The sequence below is a fragment of the Heterodontus francisci genome, chromosome 7 (genome assembly GCF_036365525.1).
Source record: "Heterodontus francisci isolate sHetFra1 chromosome 7, sHetFra1.hap1, whole genome shotgun sequence".
Lineage (NCBI taxonomy): Eukaryota > Metazoa > Chordata > Chondrichthyes > Heterodontiformes > Heterodontidae > Heterodontus > Heterodontus francisci.
In genome coordinates, this window is record NC_090377.1 from 74,149,812 (window position 1) to 74,165,680 (window position 15,869).

The 15,869-nt window shown below is 44.9% G+C and overlaps 1 protein-coding gene across 2 annotated transcripts in view; it reads left to right on the forward strand.

Moving 5' to 3' along the window:
* Positions 1-15,869, forward strand: part of LOC137372068 (mitogen-activated protein kinase kinase kinase 20-like) — a 163,964-nt gene that overhangs the window by 110,042 nt on the left and 38,053 nt on the right. For both annotated transcript variants that reach the window (XM_068035428.1, XM_068035429.1), the window contains one exon: positions 11,619-11,711. In XM_068035428.1, the coding sequence (XP_067891529.1) occupies positions 11,619-11,711 (93 nt within the window). The remainder of the gene's footprint in view (positions 1-11,618; positions 11,712-15,869) is intronic.

Sequence of the window (15,869 nt, forward strand, 5' to 3'; positions counted from 1 at the left end):
GAACCTTCAGCTGGCCAATTAAGAGGCTGCCTCCATGTTCACTGGCCAATTAAAGACAGCAGTGAAGTCCCGAGGCAGGATGCCCAATAGGAGGGCCTGCAGCACTGTATAGCTGGCTGCCCATCAGGAGAGGTAGAACCTCTCCACAGATAAGGTTCTGGCAAAGGCTGCGGCCTTTTCAGTCCTGTGGCTCATTCATTGGGCCAGTGACAGGAGGCACCGATGGCCCTCTAGCCTGCCACCAAAATACCATTGACGTCAGAAACTAGTCCGTAAGTGGAGCTTTAATTGGCCTAATTGGCTACCATCTGCTGGGCATGTAGCTGCTGCTGCAATAAGCCTATCTCTGTCAAAAGCGCACGGAGGCGGGAACATGTTGGGGAACACACCTGAAATGCAACTCTTCAAATTTCCCCTCCTCCATCTCCAAAGCCACCTCCGTGGGGCCAAAGTTCTGTCTGTTAAGGTTTCAAAATTAAAATATTTAGCAATATTCAATGGTTATGTTGACCGGCTCCAAATTATTCTTCTCTAGGATTTCAGAACTACGGCAATGGATTTTAAGTTCCCGACGCACTGGGAGCCAGGGGCCAAGTAGCATGTGGGAAACCAGGAAGTAAGTGCAGCAGTTTTGTCACTGACCTGTTAACCGAGCCACTGAATTGCCATATTATTTCCCGGTTTCCCAACCAATTAGCCAATTGAGTGGGCGTGCTGATGATCCACGTGAGTCAATCTCAACTCCAGTACTTAAAGGAACACTTCAAACATGAAATTTGATTGATTTTGGAGTCAGGAGCAGAACAGAAGGAATTGGTAGAATGAAGTCAAGATATTCAAAGGCTGCACCTCGTCTTAGTGATGCCTCCCTGGGTGTGATGCTGAGGGCTGTAAGGGCCTGCTGGAAAATACTCTTCCTGAATTTCAGGAGGAAGAAGCCTGCCAGTGAAACAAAGACAGTGTGGTTGGAGGTTGCCAATGAGGTCAACAGCAGAACATGGTGCCACGCTCATGGATTCAATGCAGGAAGCAGTTTAATGATGTAAGCAAGACAGGAAAGGTGAATATAGTGGCACATTCACCTACATATCACTCCAACCCCCCCCCCCCCCCCCTGCACTCTGCCTTCTCAGGCCTACTCCAGCACAGCACTCCTCACACCTTGCAGGAACACCCATCCTTTTCTGTCTGTGTACTTCCTCACATCCCCATCAATCTATCCACCACTGACATTCACCCTCATCCTTAAGCAAAGTTATGCCTCCTTCTCAAAGTCACCATCAATAAATGCTTTCCATCTATCCATTCAACACATGGAATTACTCTTACTCTTACTCATAGGTCTCTCAAACTTCTTGCAGAAGAAGAGAACACAGAACATTTGGGTGAGGCAGAGAACCATGTGTGGCTCTCCCAGCCACCTCTCAGCTGACAGCTGCAGAGGAGAGGGTGTTGGACATCAGTGGAGTCTCACCAGAGATGGGTAGATGGGGCTTCCAAGCTACTTGGTGACAGAATTAAATATCAGGCATACAACTCAGTCATGCTGACTTGATGTCAGCAGTAAGTGAGATATGGGCCGGAATTTTACGCCACCCCCCCCCAAAGCGTAGGAAGTTGGCAGTGGCGGTGGGGGGCGGGCGTAAAATGGAGCAGGAGGCTCTGGGGGCACTTCCCTACCCTCTCCTGCATTCGGCGCCACTTTACGCAGGGCGGCAGCAGCAGAAAACAGCCCACCCGCCCCAGGCCAATCAAGTTCTTTAAGTGGCCACTTAACGGCTAACGACCACTTAAGGGCCTCTGCCAACCACCACGGGTATTTTATCCGTGGCTAGTCGAGCGGCCCGGGCCAGAGAAAAGCCGCCTGACAAAAGCAGGCAGCTCTCTGACGGCCTGGGGGAGGGGTCCTCATGATCAGCCACCCCGTGCCTGACGGAGGGCCGCCCCTGCTGCCCCAACCACCCCCAACACCCACCCACCACTGATTTGCCGGCAGCTCCATGAGGCGCGGGACTTCCTGCCCCAAGCAGGTGGAAGTCCTGCCTCAGAACACTTAAAGGCTGGGGAACCGTAAAATGCGGCTCGAATCCCCAGGCCAGGCGGAAGCATGTTCGCCACCGACTTTTCAGTAGATGGACGGCTGCCATCCGCCGAGGGAAAATCCCAGCCATAATCATAATGATTACTTGAAATTTTTTTACCTTGACAGTGTTATGAAAGTGCTTCTATTTTTAATATTTTTTGTGGACCCATGTTTTAGAATTGTGAAGATGGGTTCATTGGAGCACTGAGGTGATTCCATGGATGTTGGACTTTGTTTTTTTAAAGGATCACTGGAAGGACTTTGTTTAAAAAGAACATTTACTGGATGTCACGTCCTCAGCTAAGTAAACAACAGGTGCCTTCTGACTATGGGAGTTGTTTCCAAGAGAAGTGACATGTCAAGATTTATGGTGCTCAAGAATGGGTTTCATTGTTGAATACTGTTTTGAGTCAGGTGGAGGTCAGCCTGCTGAAAGAGAAGACCAGTTCATCTTTTCTCCACCTCTCTGAGAAACCCTGCAAAAAATCCAGTGCGTGATAGCTGTAACCTGAGAAGCTTCTGGAAGACTTCCTCTAGACATCTCCAGAACAAACTACTTCTGAAAAGATCCCAGTGACCCGTCTACGCATATTTGGGATGCCAGACTGTATGCCATCTGGAACATTATAGATCTTAACCTTTTTCTTCAAGAATTAACACCTTTAACTGGTGCGTGTGTCTATGTGTGTTGGGTATTTGGAAGGGAATGTATATATTTACTGTCATATTTCAAACTGTGTGTTAGAGCTTTGGATCTTTATTGATTAAGTCTTAATTTATAATAAATTAATACTTGTGTTGTTTATTAAAGAAACCTGGTTGGTGGATTTTATTCTGAAACTAAAATAGATAGAGTATATAATTGGCTGCATCGGTAACTGGGTACAAATTTCAATATGCGTTGTAACCTATGAAGAAGGGGAACTGGAGAAAGACTGCACTTCTCCCGCCTTGGTCGCAGCAACAGTTATAGTTCCTGTCTTTAATCTCCTAGAAGGTCTTCAAGCATCCCACAGAAGGTGGTGTAGAGGGCACGACGACTTCTCAGAGGAGGTCACTTACTTGGAGCATGCACCATCACAGGCCTCATGCTGACCAAGCACAGATCAGATACTCCCCTTGGTTGGACCGGTAAGGCAGTTAGCTGGGTTTTCACCTTGGATCTCACGCGTCTCAAGTGAACAAGAGCAGATGGTGGAGACAGGGACAGCAGTCAGGACACTCCAAGCTCTGCTCAACTGGACCACAGATGCTGTACCTCGGGGATTGTTAACAAAAAACATACTTTTTTTTATATTTTTCCATGGGATTTGAGTGTCGCTGACAAGACCAGCATTTGTTGCTCATCCCTAATTTCCCTTGAGAAGGCGGTGGTGAGCCACTTTCTTGAACCGCTGCAGTCCTTGTGGTATAGGCACACCCACAGTGTTGTTAGGAAGGGCACTCCCGGTTTTTGACCCAGGGACGCGAAGGAACGGTGATATAGTTCCAAGTCAGGATGGTGTGTGGCTTGGAGGGGGATTTGCCGGTGGTGGTGTTCCCATGCATCTGCTGCCTTTGTACTGCTGGCTGGTAGAGGTCACGGGTTCGGAAAGTGCTATCGAAGGAGGCCTGGTGAGTTGTAGTAGTGCATCTTGTGCGCCAGTGGTGGAGGGAGTGAATGTTTAAAGTGATGGATGGGGTGCCAATCAAGCGGGCTGCATTGTCCTGGATGACGTTGAGCTTCTTGACTGTTGTTGGAGCTGCACCCATCCGGGCAAGTGGAAAGTATTCCATCACACTCCTGACTTGTGCCTTGTAGATGATGGACAGACTTTGGGGAGTCAGCAGGTGAGTTACTCGCTGCAGAATTCTCAACCTCTGACCTGCTCTTATATCCACAGTATTTATGTAGCTGGTCCAGTTAAGTTTCTGTTCAATGCTAACTCCCAGGATGTTGATGGTGGGGGATTCAGTAATGGTAATGCCACTGAATGTCAAAGGGAGATGTTAGATTCTCTCTTGTTGGAGATGATCATTGCCTGGCACTTGTGTGGCGCGAATATTACTTGTCACTTATCAACCTAAGATGAATGTTGTCTAGGTCTTGCTGCATATGGACACAACTGCTTCAATATCTGGGAGTCGCAAATGGTACTGAACACTGTGCAGTCGTCAGCGAACATCTCCACTTCTGGCCATATGATTGGGGCAAGGTCATTGATGAAACAGCTGAAGATGGTTGGGTCTAGGACACTACCCTGAGGAACTCTGCAGCAATGTCCTGGAGCTGAGATGGTTGGCCTCCAACAACCACAAGCACCTTCCTTTGTGCTAGGTATGACTCCAACCAGTGGAGAGTTGTCATCCTGGTTAACAGTGTCTTCAATTTTGCTGGGACTCCTTGATGCCACATTCCGTCAAATGCTGCCTTGATGCCAAGGGCAGTCAGTCTCACCTTGCCTTCTAGAGCAGCAGCAAAGAATGTATGATGGACCGCCAGGTATTCCAGCCTCTCTGTGCATGCTTGCAGAGAGATTGAAGGAATTCATCTCAAGCATGAGTGCACGATGTTGCAGGCCTTTGTGATGATGTCTTTGTCCATATTGCAGTGGCCACCTGCAAGGAGCGTCAAACATGGCAATCAAATGAGGGCATGCAGGCCCTCACCAATGGCTTGCACACTGTGAGGGATGGTAGTATACTGGTTTTGTTGTCGGAGGAATAATCCAGGACCTGGATTGATGATGCAGTGACATGAGTTCAAATCCCACCATATCAGCTGGGGAATTTAAATTCAATTAATTAAATAAATCTGGAAGAAAACACTAATCTCATTCATGGTGACCATGAAACTACCGCATTGTCAAAATCAGTCCAGCTCACTAATGTCCTTCAAACAATGGCAAACCCAGCCCTGTTGACCCTGCAAAGTCGTTCCAACTAACATCTGGGGGCTTGTGCCAAAATTGGGAGAGCTGTCCCACAGTCTAGTCAAGCAACAGCCTGATATAGTTAAACTCACCGAATCATACCTTACAGGTAATGTCCCAGACATGACCATCACCATCCCTGGGTATGTCCTGTCCCACTGTTAGGACCGACCCAGCAGAGGTGGCGGCACAGTGGTATACAGTCGGGATTTCGAGAAACGACTGAAGGCACTGGATACTGCAAAGGCTATGGGTCCTGTGCTCCAGAACTTGCCGCGCACCTAGCCAAGCTGTTCCAGTACCGCTACAACACTGGCATCTACCCGGCAATGTGGAAAATTTCCCAGGTATATCCTGTACATAAAAACCAGGACAAATGTAACCCGGCCAATCAGTCTACTCTCGATCATCAGTAAAGTGATGGAAGGTGTCATTGACAGTGCTATCAAGCGGCACTTGCTTAGCAATAACCTGTTCAGTGACGCTCAATTTGGGTTCCGCCGGGGCCACTCAGCTCCTGACCATATTACAGCTTTGGTTCAAACATGGACAAAAGAGCTGAACTGAAGAGGTGAGGTGAGAGTGACTGCCCTTGACATCAAGGCAGCATTTGACTGAATTTGGCATCAAGGAGCCCTAGCAAAACTGGAGTCAATGGGAATCAGGGGGAAAAGTTTCCACTGGTTGGAGTCATACCGAGCACAAAGGAAGACAACACTCAAGAAGCTTGATACCATCCAGTACAAAGCAACCTGCTTGATTGGCACCCCGGCCACAAATATTCACTCCCTCCACTACCGATGCACAGAGGCAGCAGTGTGTACCATCTACAAGATACATTGCAGCAATGCACCAAGGCTACTCAGGCAGCACCTTCCAAACCCACGACCTCTATCACCTAGAGGGACAAGGGCAGTAGATACGTGGGAACACCCACCACCTGCAAGTTCCCCTCCAAGCCACACACCTTCCTGATTTGGAACTATATCGCCGTTACTTTACTGTCGCTGGGTCGAAATCCTGGAACTCCCTTCCTAATTTAAGGAGTTAGGGGCTAAATTAAAAAGCAGGACCTCAAAGGTAATAATCTCAGGATTATTCCTGTGCCACGTGTTCATGAGTATAGGAAGAGGAGAATAGACCAGATGAATGCGTGGCTGGAGAAATGGTGCAGGAGGGAGGGATTAGATTCCTGGGACATTGGGACCGGTTCTGGGAAAGGTGGGACCTGTACAAGCAAGACGGGTTACACCCAGGTGGGACCGGAACCGATGTCCTCGCAGGGGCGTTTGCTAATGCTGTTGGGGAGGATTTAAATTAGAATGGCAGGGGGATGGGAATCTGAGCAGGGAGACTGAGGAGGAGGAAACAAGGATAGAAACAAAAGACAGAAAACAAAAAGGCAAAAGTAGAAGGCAAAGAAATCAAGGGCAAAAAACAAATAGGCCCATAGTGCAAAATAATGCTAAGATGACTAAGAATGTTAAAAAGACAAGCCTAAAGGCATTGTGTTTCAATGGGTGGAGTATTCGCAATAAGGTAGGCGAATTAACTGCACAAATAGTTGTAAGTGGATACGATATAGTTGCGATTACAGAGACATGGCTGCAGGGTGACCAAGGATGGGAACTGAACATCCAGGGGTATTCAATATTTAGGAAGGACAGGCAAAAATGGAAAGGAGGTGGAGTAGCGTTGTTAGTAAAAGAGGAAATCAATACAATAGTGAGGAAGGATATTAGCTCAGAGAGTCCTGATGTGCAATCTGTATGGGTGGAGCTAAGAAACACCAAGAGGCAGAAAACATTGGTGGGGGTTGTATATAGACCACCAAACAGCAGTGGTGATGTAGAGGATGGCATTAAACAGAAAATTAGAGACCTATGCAATAAGGATGCAACTGTAATTATGGATGACTTTAATCTACATATAGATTGGGCAAGCTAAATTAGCAATAATACTGCAGAGGAATTCCTGGAGTGCGTACGTGATGGTTTTTTGGACCAATACGTTGAGGAACCAACTAGAAAACAGGCCATCCTAGACTGGGTATTGTGTAATGAGAAAGGATTAGTTAACAATCTTGTTGTGTGGGGTCCCTTGGGGAAGAGCGACCATAACATGATAGAATTCTTCATTAAGATGAAGAGTGAGAGAGTTGATTCCGAGACTAGGGTCCTGAATCGAAATAAAGGAAACTATGAAGGTATGAGATGCGAGTTGGCTATGATAGATTGGGGAACGTTACTTAAAGGGTTCACAGTGGATATCTAATGGCTAGCATTTAAAGAGCACATGGATGAATTAGAGCAATTGTTCATTACTGTCTGCCGCAAAAATAAAACAGGAAGGGTGGCTCAACCATGGCTTACAGAAGAAATTAGGGATAGTATTAGATCCAAGGAGGTGAAATATAAAATGGCAAGAACAAGCAGAAAACCTGAGGATTGAGATCAGTTTAGAATTCAGCAAAGGAGGACAAAGGGATTGATTAAGAAGGGGAAAATAGAGTATGAGAATAAGCTTGCAGAGAACATAAAAACTGACTGTAAAAGCTTCTATAGATATGTGAAGAGAAAAAGATTAGTGAAGACAAATGTGGGTCCCTCACAGTCAGAAATGGGGGAATTTATAATGGGGAACAAAGAAAGTGCAGGCCAATTAAATACATACTTTGGTTCCGTCTTCACAAAGGAGGACACAAATTACCTCCCAGAAATGTTGGGGATCATAAGGTCTAGTGAGAAGAAGGAACTGTATGAAATCAGTATTAATAGGGAATTGGTGTTAGGGAAATTGGCGGGATTGAAGGCCGATAAATCCCCAGGGCCTGATAATCTACATCCCAGAGTACTTAAGGAAGTGGCCCTAGAAATAGTAGATGCATTGCTGGTCATTTTTCAAAATTCTATAGACTCTGGAACAGTTCTAACGGATTGGAGAGTAGCTAATGTAACCCCACTATTTAAAAATGAGGTAGAGAGAAAACAGAGAATCATAGACCGGTTAGCCTGACATCAGTTGTAGGGAAAATGCTAGAGTCCATTATAAAAGATGTAATAGCAGAGCATTTGGAAAACAATGACAGGATCGGACAAAATCAACATGGATTTACGAAAGGGAAATCATGCTTGAAAAATCTACTGGAATTTTTTGAGGATGTAACTAGTAGAATAGATAAGGGAGAACAAGTGGATGTGGTGTATTTGGACTTTCAGAAGGCTTTCGATAAGATCCCACATGAGAGATTAGCGTGCAAAATTAAAGCACATGGGATTGGGGTAAGGTACTGACATGGATAGAGAACTGGTTGGCATTCAGGAAACAAAGAGTAGGAATAAACATGTCTTTTTCCAAGTGGCAGGCAGTGACTAGTGGGGTACCGCAGGGATCAGTGCTAGGACCCCAGCTATTCACAATATATATTAATGATATAGATGAGGGAATTAAATGTAATATATCCAAGTTTGCAGACGACACAAAGCTGGGTGGGAGTGTGAGCTGTGAGGAGGATGCAGAGAAGCTCCAGTGTGATTTGGACAGGTTAAGTGTGTGGGCAAATGCACGGCAGATGCAGTATAATGTGCATAAATGTGAGGTTAGCCACTTTGGTGGCAAAAACAGAAAGGCAGATTATTATCTGAACAGCGATAGATTGGGAAAGGGGGAGGTGCAGCAAGACCTGGGTGTCCTTGTGTACCATTCGCTGAAAGTAAGCATGCAGGTGCAGCAGGCAGTTAAGGCAAATGGTATGTTGGCATTCATAGCGAGAGGATTCGAGTACAGGAGCAAGGATGTCTTGCTGCAATTATACAAGGCCTTGGTGAGACCACATCTGGAATATTGTGTGCAGTTTTGGTCTCCTTATCTGAGGAAGGATGTTCTTACTATGGAGGGAGTGCAGCGAAGGTTCATCAGACTGATTCCTGGGATGGCAGGACTGACGTATGAAGAGAGATTGGGTCGATTAGGCTTGTATTCGCTCGAGTTTAGAAGAATGAGAGGGGATCTCATAGAAACCTACAAAATTCTAACAGGACTGGACAGACTTGATGCAGGATGGATGTTCCCGATGGCAGGGGAATCCAGGACCAGGGGTCACAGTCTAAGGATAAGGGGTAAGCCATTTAGGACTGAGATGAGGAGGGATTTCTTCACCCAGAGAGTGGTGAACCTGTGGAATTCTCTACCACAGAAAGCAGTTGAGGCCAAATCATTAAATATATTCAAGAAAGAGTTAGATATAGTTCTTGTGGCTAAAGGGACCAAAGGATACGGGGAGAAAGCGGGAACAGAGTACTGAGTTTGGATGCTCAGCCACGATCGTATTGAATGGCGGTGCAGGCTCAAAGGGCCGAATGGTCTACTCCTGCTCCAATTTTACTATGTTTCTAATAGCACTGTGAGTTTACCTACCCCACATGGACTGCAGCGGTACAAGAAGGCAGCTCACCACCACCTTCTCATGGGCAATTAGGGATGGGCAATAAATGCTGGCCTGGCTATCAATGCCCACATCCCATGAAATGATTTAAAAAACAAAATCTGCCATCCTTATCCGGTCTGGCCTACATGCAACTTCAGACCCACAGCAATGTGATTGACTCTTAACTGCTCTCTGAATTAGCCTAGCAAGTCACTCAGTTGAAACAGTCTAATAAGAATATAAGCAGACAGACTACTTGGCATCAACCCGGGCCTTCATGATAGTTTGGTCAGAATCTTGGAACTCCCTACCTAACAGCACTGTGTGAGTTCCTACACCACATGGACCATAGCGGTTCACCACCTTCTCAAGGGCAATTAGGGATGGGCAATAAAAGCTGGACTTTCTACTGACACCCGCATTCCAGAAGCAAATATAAAAAAAGGCACCTTAAATAGGATGCATTTGGCCATTTATCACCCCACTGATCTGCCGCAAAATGTTCTGCCGCTCATTGCTGGTAGGGAAGTGCGGGTGGGTCATGAGAGAGATGATGGTAAAAGTGGATGTGGAAGTGGGGACTCCAATCAAAGCACTTCCACTTCTCACGCAATGCCTGCCTCCCCAGTCAGTACCCTATATGCTGCCTCATTTCCCAATGTCCGAGTCTGCTTGCAGGTATGTTTTGAGTTGGAGAGAATGGGACATGTGAAGAGAAAGAGAATGGGACCAGTGAGAAGAGAGGTGGATTGGGATCAGTGAGAGGTGGAGGTGAAGTGCAACCTTTGAGGAGAGGGAGACTGGGATCAGTGGGAGGAGAGCAATATTCCCTCTAATGTGCGCATGCGTGTAGCTGGGTAGCAATCTAGGATTTACCACACATTGAAATAAAGAAGCCACTTACACTTCGTGAGGCCACTGTGAAAGTTCAGTGACTTTTAAATGGAAGTTGCCCGTGGACAAGAATGGAGCACTCAGAGAAGTTTGTAGCCTGCCCAGTACAAAGAAAATTTAGAGGGAACATTGATCGAGAGGCAAAGACGTTGAGGGTGGCGGTGATTTTGACAGCCACCAGTAAAACGTGGCCACCAGGTCCATTTGACAACAGGTCTTGTTCCAGCAGGCTACAAATGTCTGCCACCACCTGACACGACACTCTGAGCCTCCTGAGACACTGATGTTCCAACACGTCCAGGAAACCTATCCTCTATCTCTACACCCTGTGTAGCGGCTATAGTTTCCTGCGAGCTGTGCCTCTCCGCTGATGCCTTCTCTCCTGTGGAGTTGCAGGTCTGTTGCTGCTATTACTGGTCATCTTGGTCCTCAACTGAAGTCCAAAGTAAAACAGCATAAGTGGCATCCATGCTAATCTGATAGATCAGAGCTCCAAAGTGGAGAGCAGACATACAAACCTCTAAAGTTGTCAAAGTAAACTCTCAGCACAAGTGAACAAAGCCTTTCACACAAACAGGCAAGAAAGCAGCTGTGAGGTTTTGATACTTATTGGCATCTTTCCCTATCATGTCTTCAGCCTCCTCAGTTGTCACTGTGTTCTCGCCTTGATTTCGCTGGTGAGTTCCAGGAAGTCCAGGAAACTCAGGGACCCTTGGTTAAATTGAAAAAGACAGGTAAACATCATTGTAATTAAGTGATTAACATATGAAATTGATAACCTGTCTGTCCCAAGAGGGTTGCTTGCTCACAGCTTAACATACTGCAGTTAAATGTGGAAGTCGGCGGGTTGGAGTCAGCAACTCAATGCACTGTCGATTTCCTCTATTTTAACGTCGCACCGCCCCCCCCCCCCCCCACCCCCACCCGCTCCCAAAGCCATGTACTCCTCTGCATGTTAAAATTCAGTCCATGGGTTCCGAAGTTCTCTCCGACCTTTCTTCCTCTACCACCTTCAAAATTTTAAAACCAATTACTTGCATCACCTACTCACCACTTTCTGATTGAACTTTCCTCTTTTTTTTTCAGCCCTTGTTGGACTTGCCTCTTCATCTTGCTCTTTTTAAAAACAAAAACAAGATTTCTGCCTCACTTTCAGTAATAGTTTCAACGCTTCAAGTGTTCTTTGTAAATTTCTTTACCAGTACTATTTTACACAGGAGTACTATATATCCTTTGCAGTGCTATAATTAATAATACTTTGTTAGAAAAAACAAATATAAATTATTAAACATTTTCTTTGAAGGGAGATGATTCTGAGGAAGAAGATATTGGAGAAAAAATTGTGAGTCTGGATCTGCTTTTCGGTTATCATTTAAAACCAGGGCGAGGAACTCAGGTAAATCATTTCTGAATGCCATTTATGCTACTGTGCAATGGTAGGTATATGAGCTCTGCATAATGTGTCAAATCTCGAAACATTTGCTGGGGTTTCAACCTTATTACCTTTTCCCCAAAAGGTATAAAGTGCCACTCATTGAGAAAATACTGCAGAGACTTTGCTCCCAGCAAAAAGTTAGTAGTTGCTGGGTTTCCCAGTTCAAAAAACCCTACTAATAGCCTTGTTAGGGGAGATTTTCCATGATTGGTGCAACTGAGGCATCTTTGCTGCATTGCTGGAGCAAATCTAGCCAGCAGTGCAGCAAACTGACTGCCCCCAATTTTCCACTGTCAGTTGTTTTGAATAATTATTCATAGTTGCTTTTGCACTTCTGGCCTTGGAAACAAGCCTAATGTGGGAAGTGGAAAATCTGGTCAGCAAATCCAAGTTAAAGGAGTATCTGCATTAAAAGATAAATGGTTGCATGTGGGGATGAATATTGTCTCTGCATTTATTTCTTCAAAATTGACTTTTGATGTTTATCAGCTTTGACTAAGAATGACATAAATAATGTGAAAGGAAACCCAATGTGGAGGCACAAAGAAAATTCTTTGGACAACTAATGGAGTTTAATACCACTCGATCACTGCTTAGATGGCCAAATATACTTGCAGCTGCATGAGGTGGGAGTAAGGAATGTTGCCCCATTTGAAACCCTGGGCAGCAGTGCACAATTCCTGGCAGAAGGTGCTGTGTTTAATAAAAACAGAAAGTGCTGGAAATATGCAGCAGGTCAGGCAGCATCTGTGGAGAGAGAAGCAGAATTAACGTTCCAGATCTGTGACCTTTCATGAGAACTGGCAAAGGTTAGAAAATAATTAGGTTTTAAGCAAGTGACGGTGGTGGGGGGATGGGGGGTGGTTGGTGGGAAAGCTTTGGTGAGGAAGAGAACAAAAGGGAAGGTGTGTGAAAGGGCAGAGGGCAGGAGAGATTAAATAACAAAGATGTTATGGGACCAAGACAAAGAGAGTATTAATGCCTGTGGTGAAAGAAAAAGCATTAGTTCAGAGAGAGTGTTTATGGCAGAGTAACGAGCAGCTCTGTCTAAAAGGAGGAGTGGACCAGGGTGTCACGGAGGGAACAATCCCTTCGGAATGCTGACGGGAGGGGAAGGGCAAATGTGTTTGATGGTGGCATCACGCTGGAGGTGGCAGAAATAGCGGAGGGTGATCCTTTGGATGTGTAGGCTGGTAGGGTGGAAAGTGAGCCGTGGGAGTCGGCTACCTTGACTACACTTCCTCGCACCCTGTTTTCTGTAAGGACTCCATTCCATTCTCCCAATTCTTCCGTCTCCACCGCATCTTCTGATGATGCAACCTTCCACAACAGCACTTCTGATATGTCGTCTTTTTTCCTCAACTAGGGATTCCCCCCCACTGTAGTTGACAGGGCCTTCGACCGTGTCCGACCCATTTCTTGCACTTCTGCCCTCACCCGTCCCCTCCCTCTCAGAATTGCGACAGAGTTCCCCTTGTCCTTACTTTCCACCCCATCAGCCTCCACCCAAAGGATCATCTTCCGCCATTTCCGCCGCCTCCAGCATGATGCCAACACCAAACAGATCGTCCCTTCCCCTCCCCTGTCAGCATTCCAAAGAGATCATTCCCTCCACGACACCCTGGTCCACTCCTCCATCACTCCCGACACCTCGTCCCCTTCCCATGGCACCTTCCCATGCAATTGCAAGAGGTGTAATACCTGCCCTTTTATCTCCTCTCTCCTCAACATTCAAGGCCCAGGTGAAGCAGCGATTTACTTGTACTACTTTCAATTTAGTATACTGTATTCGCTGCTGACAATGCAGTTGCCTCTACATTGGGAAGACCAAACATAGATTGGGCGACCACTTTGCAGAACACTTCTGCTGAATCCGAAAGCATGACCCCGAGCTTCCAGTTGCATGCCATTTCAACACACACCCTACTCTCAGGCCCACATTTCTGTCCTTGGCCTGCTGCAGTGTTCCAGTGAACATCAACGCAAGCTTGCGGAGCAGTACCTCATCTTTCGATTAGGCATTCTATAGCCTTGCAGATTCAACATTGAGTTCAATAATTTCAGAGCATAACTGGCCTTTTTTATATTTTTCTATTTTATTTTATTATTTAACCATGTGCCTGTTTTTCATTGTTTGTGCTTTTGGATAGAGCTGTTCATTACTCTGCCAATAACACTGTCTCTCTGGACTAATGCTTTGTCTTTCACCAAAAGCATTAACACTCTCTTTGCCTTGGTCCCATGACATCTTTGTTATTTAATCTCTCCTGCCCTCTGCCCTATCACACACCTTCCCTTTTGTTCTCTTCCTCAACAAATTCCAACCCACCCCCCACCACCATCCCTTTCAATTGCTTAAAACATAATTATTTTCTAACCTTTGCCAGTTCTCATGAAAGGTCACAGACCTGAAATGTTAACTCTGCTTCTCTCTCCACATATATTGCCTGACCTGCTGAGTATTTCCAGCACTTTCTGTTTTTATTTCAGATTTCCAGCATCTGCAGTAATTTACTTTTATTTGCATTTTGTGGTTGCTACCTGTTGGATCTGAGAACAGTTGTACAGGCCTACAGTAAACTAAAAGGAATCTGGCATGCATGTCATCGCTAAACCAGGACTCCATGCTAGTATTATCTACCAGCCTGTTTGTCTGTTCCATCATTACTTATCCATTGCAAGCCCTCAGACCACTTTAAAGCTCTTACACTGCATTGCATGCATATTCATACCTTAGTACAACATGTCTTCAAGTTGCCATGTATAATTGAAAACATTGCCACACTCACAACATCTAAACCCATCATACCTCAAGTAATTTGTAAAAGAACCTAGCTGCATGATGTGCAATTATGTGCTGATACCCAGGTTGTTCACAGATATGTCATTGTGCATGTGCTTCTTCAACTTCCAACTATTTGAGACTTCCTTTCGCTTATATAACAAGATGATACATGCAGAATTACAACCTGGAGAAAGGCATTTCCTAGTTAAACGTGGATTGGGAAGGCACACCTCCTCTGATATGCCAAAGTAGTTCTGTGCTGTCTTTGGACTTGCCTACTTAGGTAGCAGACAGTCTGTCCAATCTGTTTCAAGTACAGGCAGACCTTCCGCTGATTATTCCTCTGGAATTCTTTCTTGTCCTTCAGCTGCCTGAGGTCAATTCCAAAAGAAATACCCATTCTAACAGCAGGGCCTGTTGCAAATCACAGTGAAAGCTCCCTGAATAGAAGTTGATAAAAGGTAAAAGAAAAGGCAAAATTAAACTAAATACAAAAAATTACATTAATGGGAAATAAACTGGAAAATTTACTGACAAGGAAAGATGGAACAGCAGTGGGAAACAATTTAAAACAGTGATTGATAGAGTCCAGGAGAAATATATCCCACTGAAAGCAAGAACTAACAGTAATGACACAACATGGATGAATAAAGAAAAAGGCATACACTAATTGCATAGACAACAAAGGAAATACGAAAAAGTGAAGAAAGAATTGAAAAAAACTTAATTAGGAAGGCAAAGTAAAACTACAAAGTTTAAATTATCAAGGAATATAAAAGGAAATAATAAACTATTCTACGGACACATAAATAACAAAAGAAAAATAAGAGTAGCGGTAGGGGTACTAAGGGAAATACATGATAAACTCACAGGTAATGACTGTGAAATGACAGAGATGTTAAATAATTATTCCGCCTCAGTATTTACCAGACTAACCTGGTTGCCATGACGTTAGAGGAAAAGATTTAAAAAAAAGACATCAAGACATTTAAAATAGAAAGGGGGGAGGTAATTGACAAACGAATTAAGCTTCAAGAGGATAAAATCCCTGGTCTAGATGGATTGCATCTGTGCATATTAAAAGCAGTTGGGAAGAGGTATCAGAGGCACTATTTTATATATATGTATGTAAAAATTAATTAGAAATGGGAAGAGTTCCAGAGAACAGGAGGACAGCTAATGTGATTCCCATATTTAAAAAGGGAGATAGAGCAAATCTGGAGAACTATAGACCAATTAGCTTAAAATTAGTGATAAAAAAAAGAATCCTTACTCAAAGATGTAATAGAAAAACATTGAGAAACTAAAAATGTAACAGAGTAGTCAAAATGGAT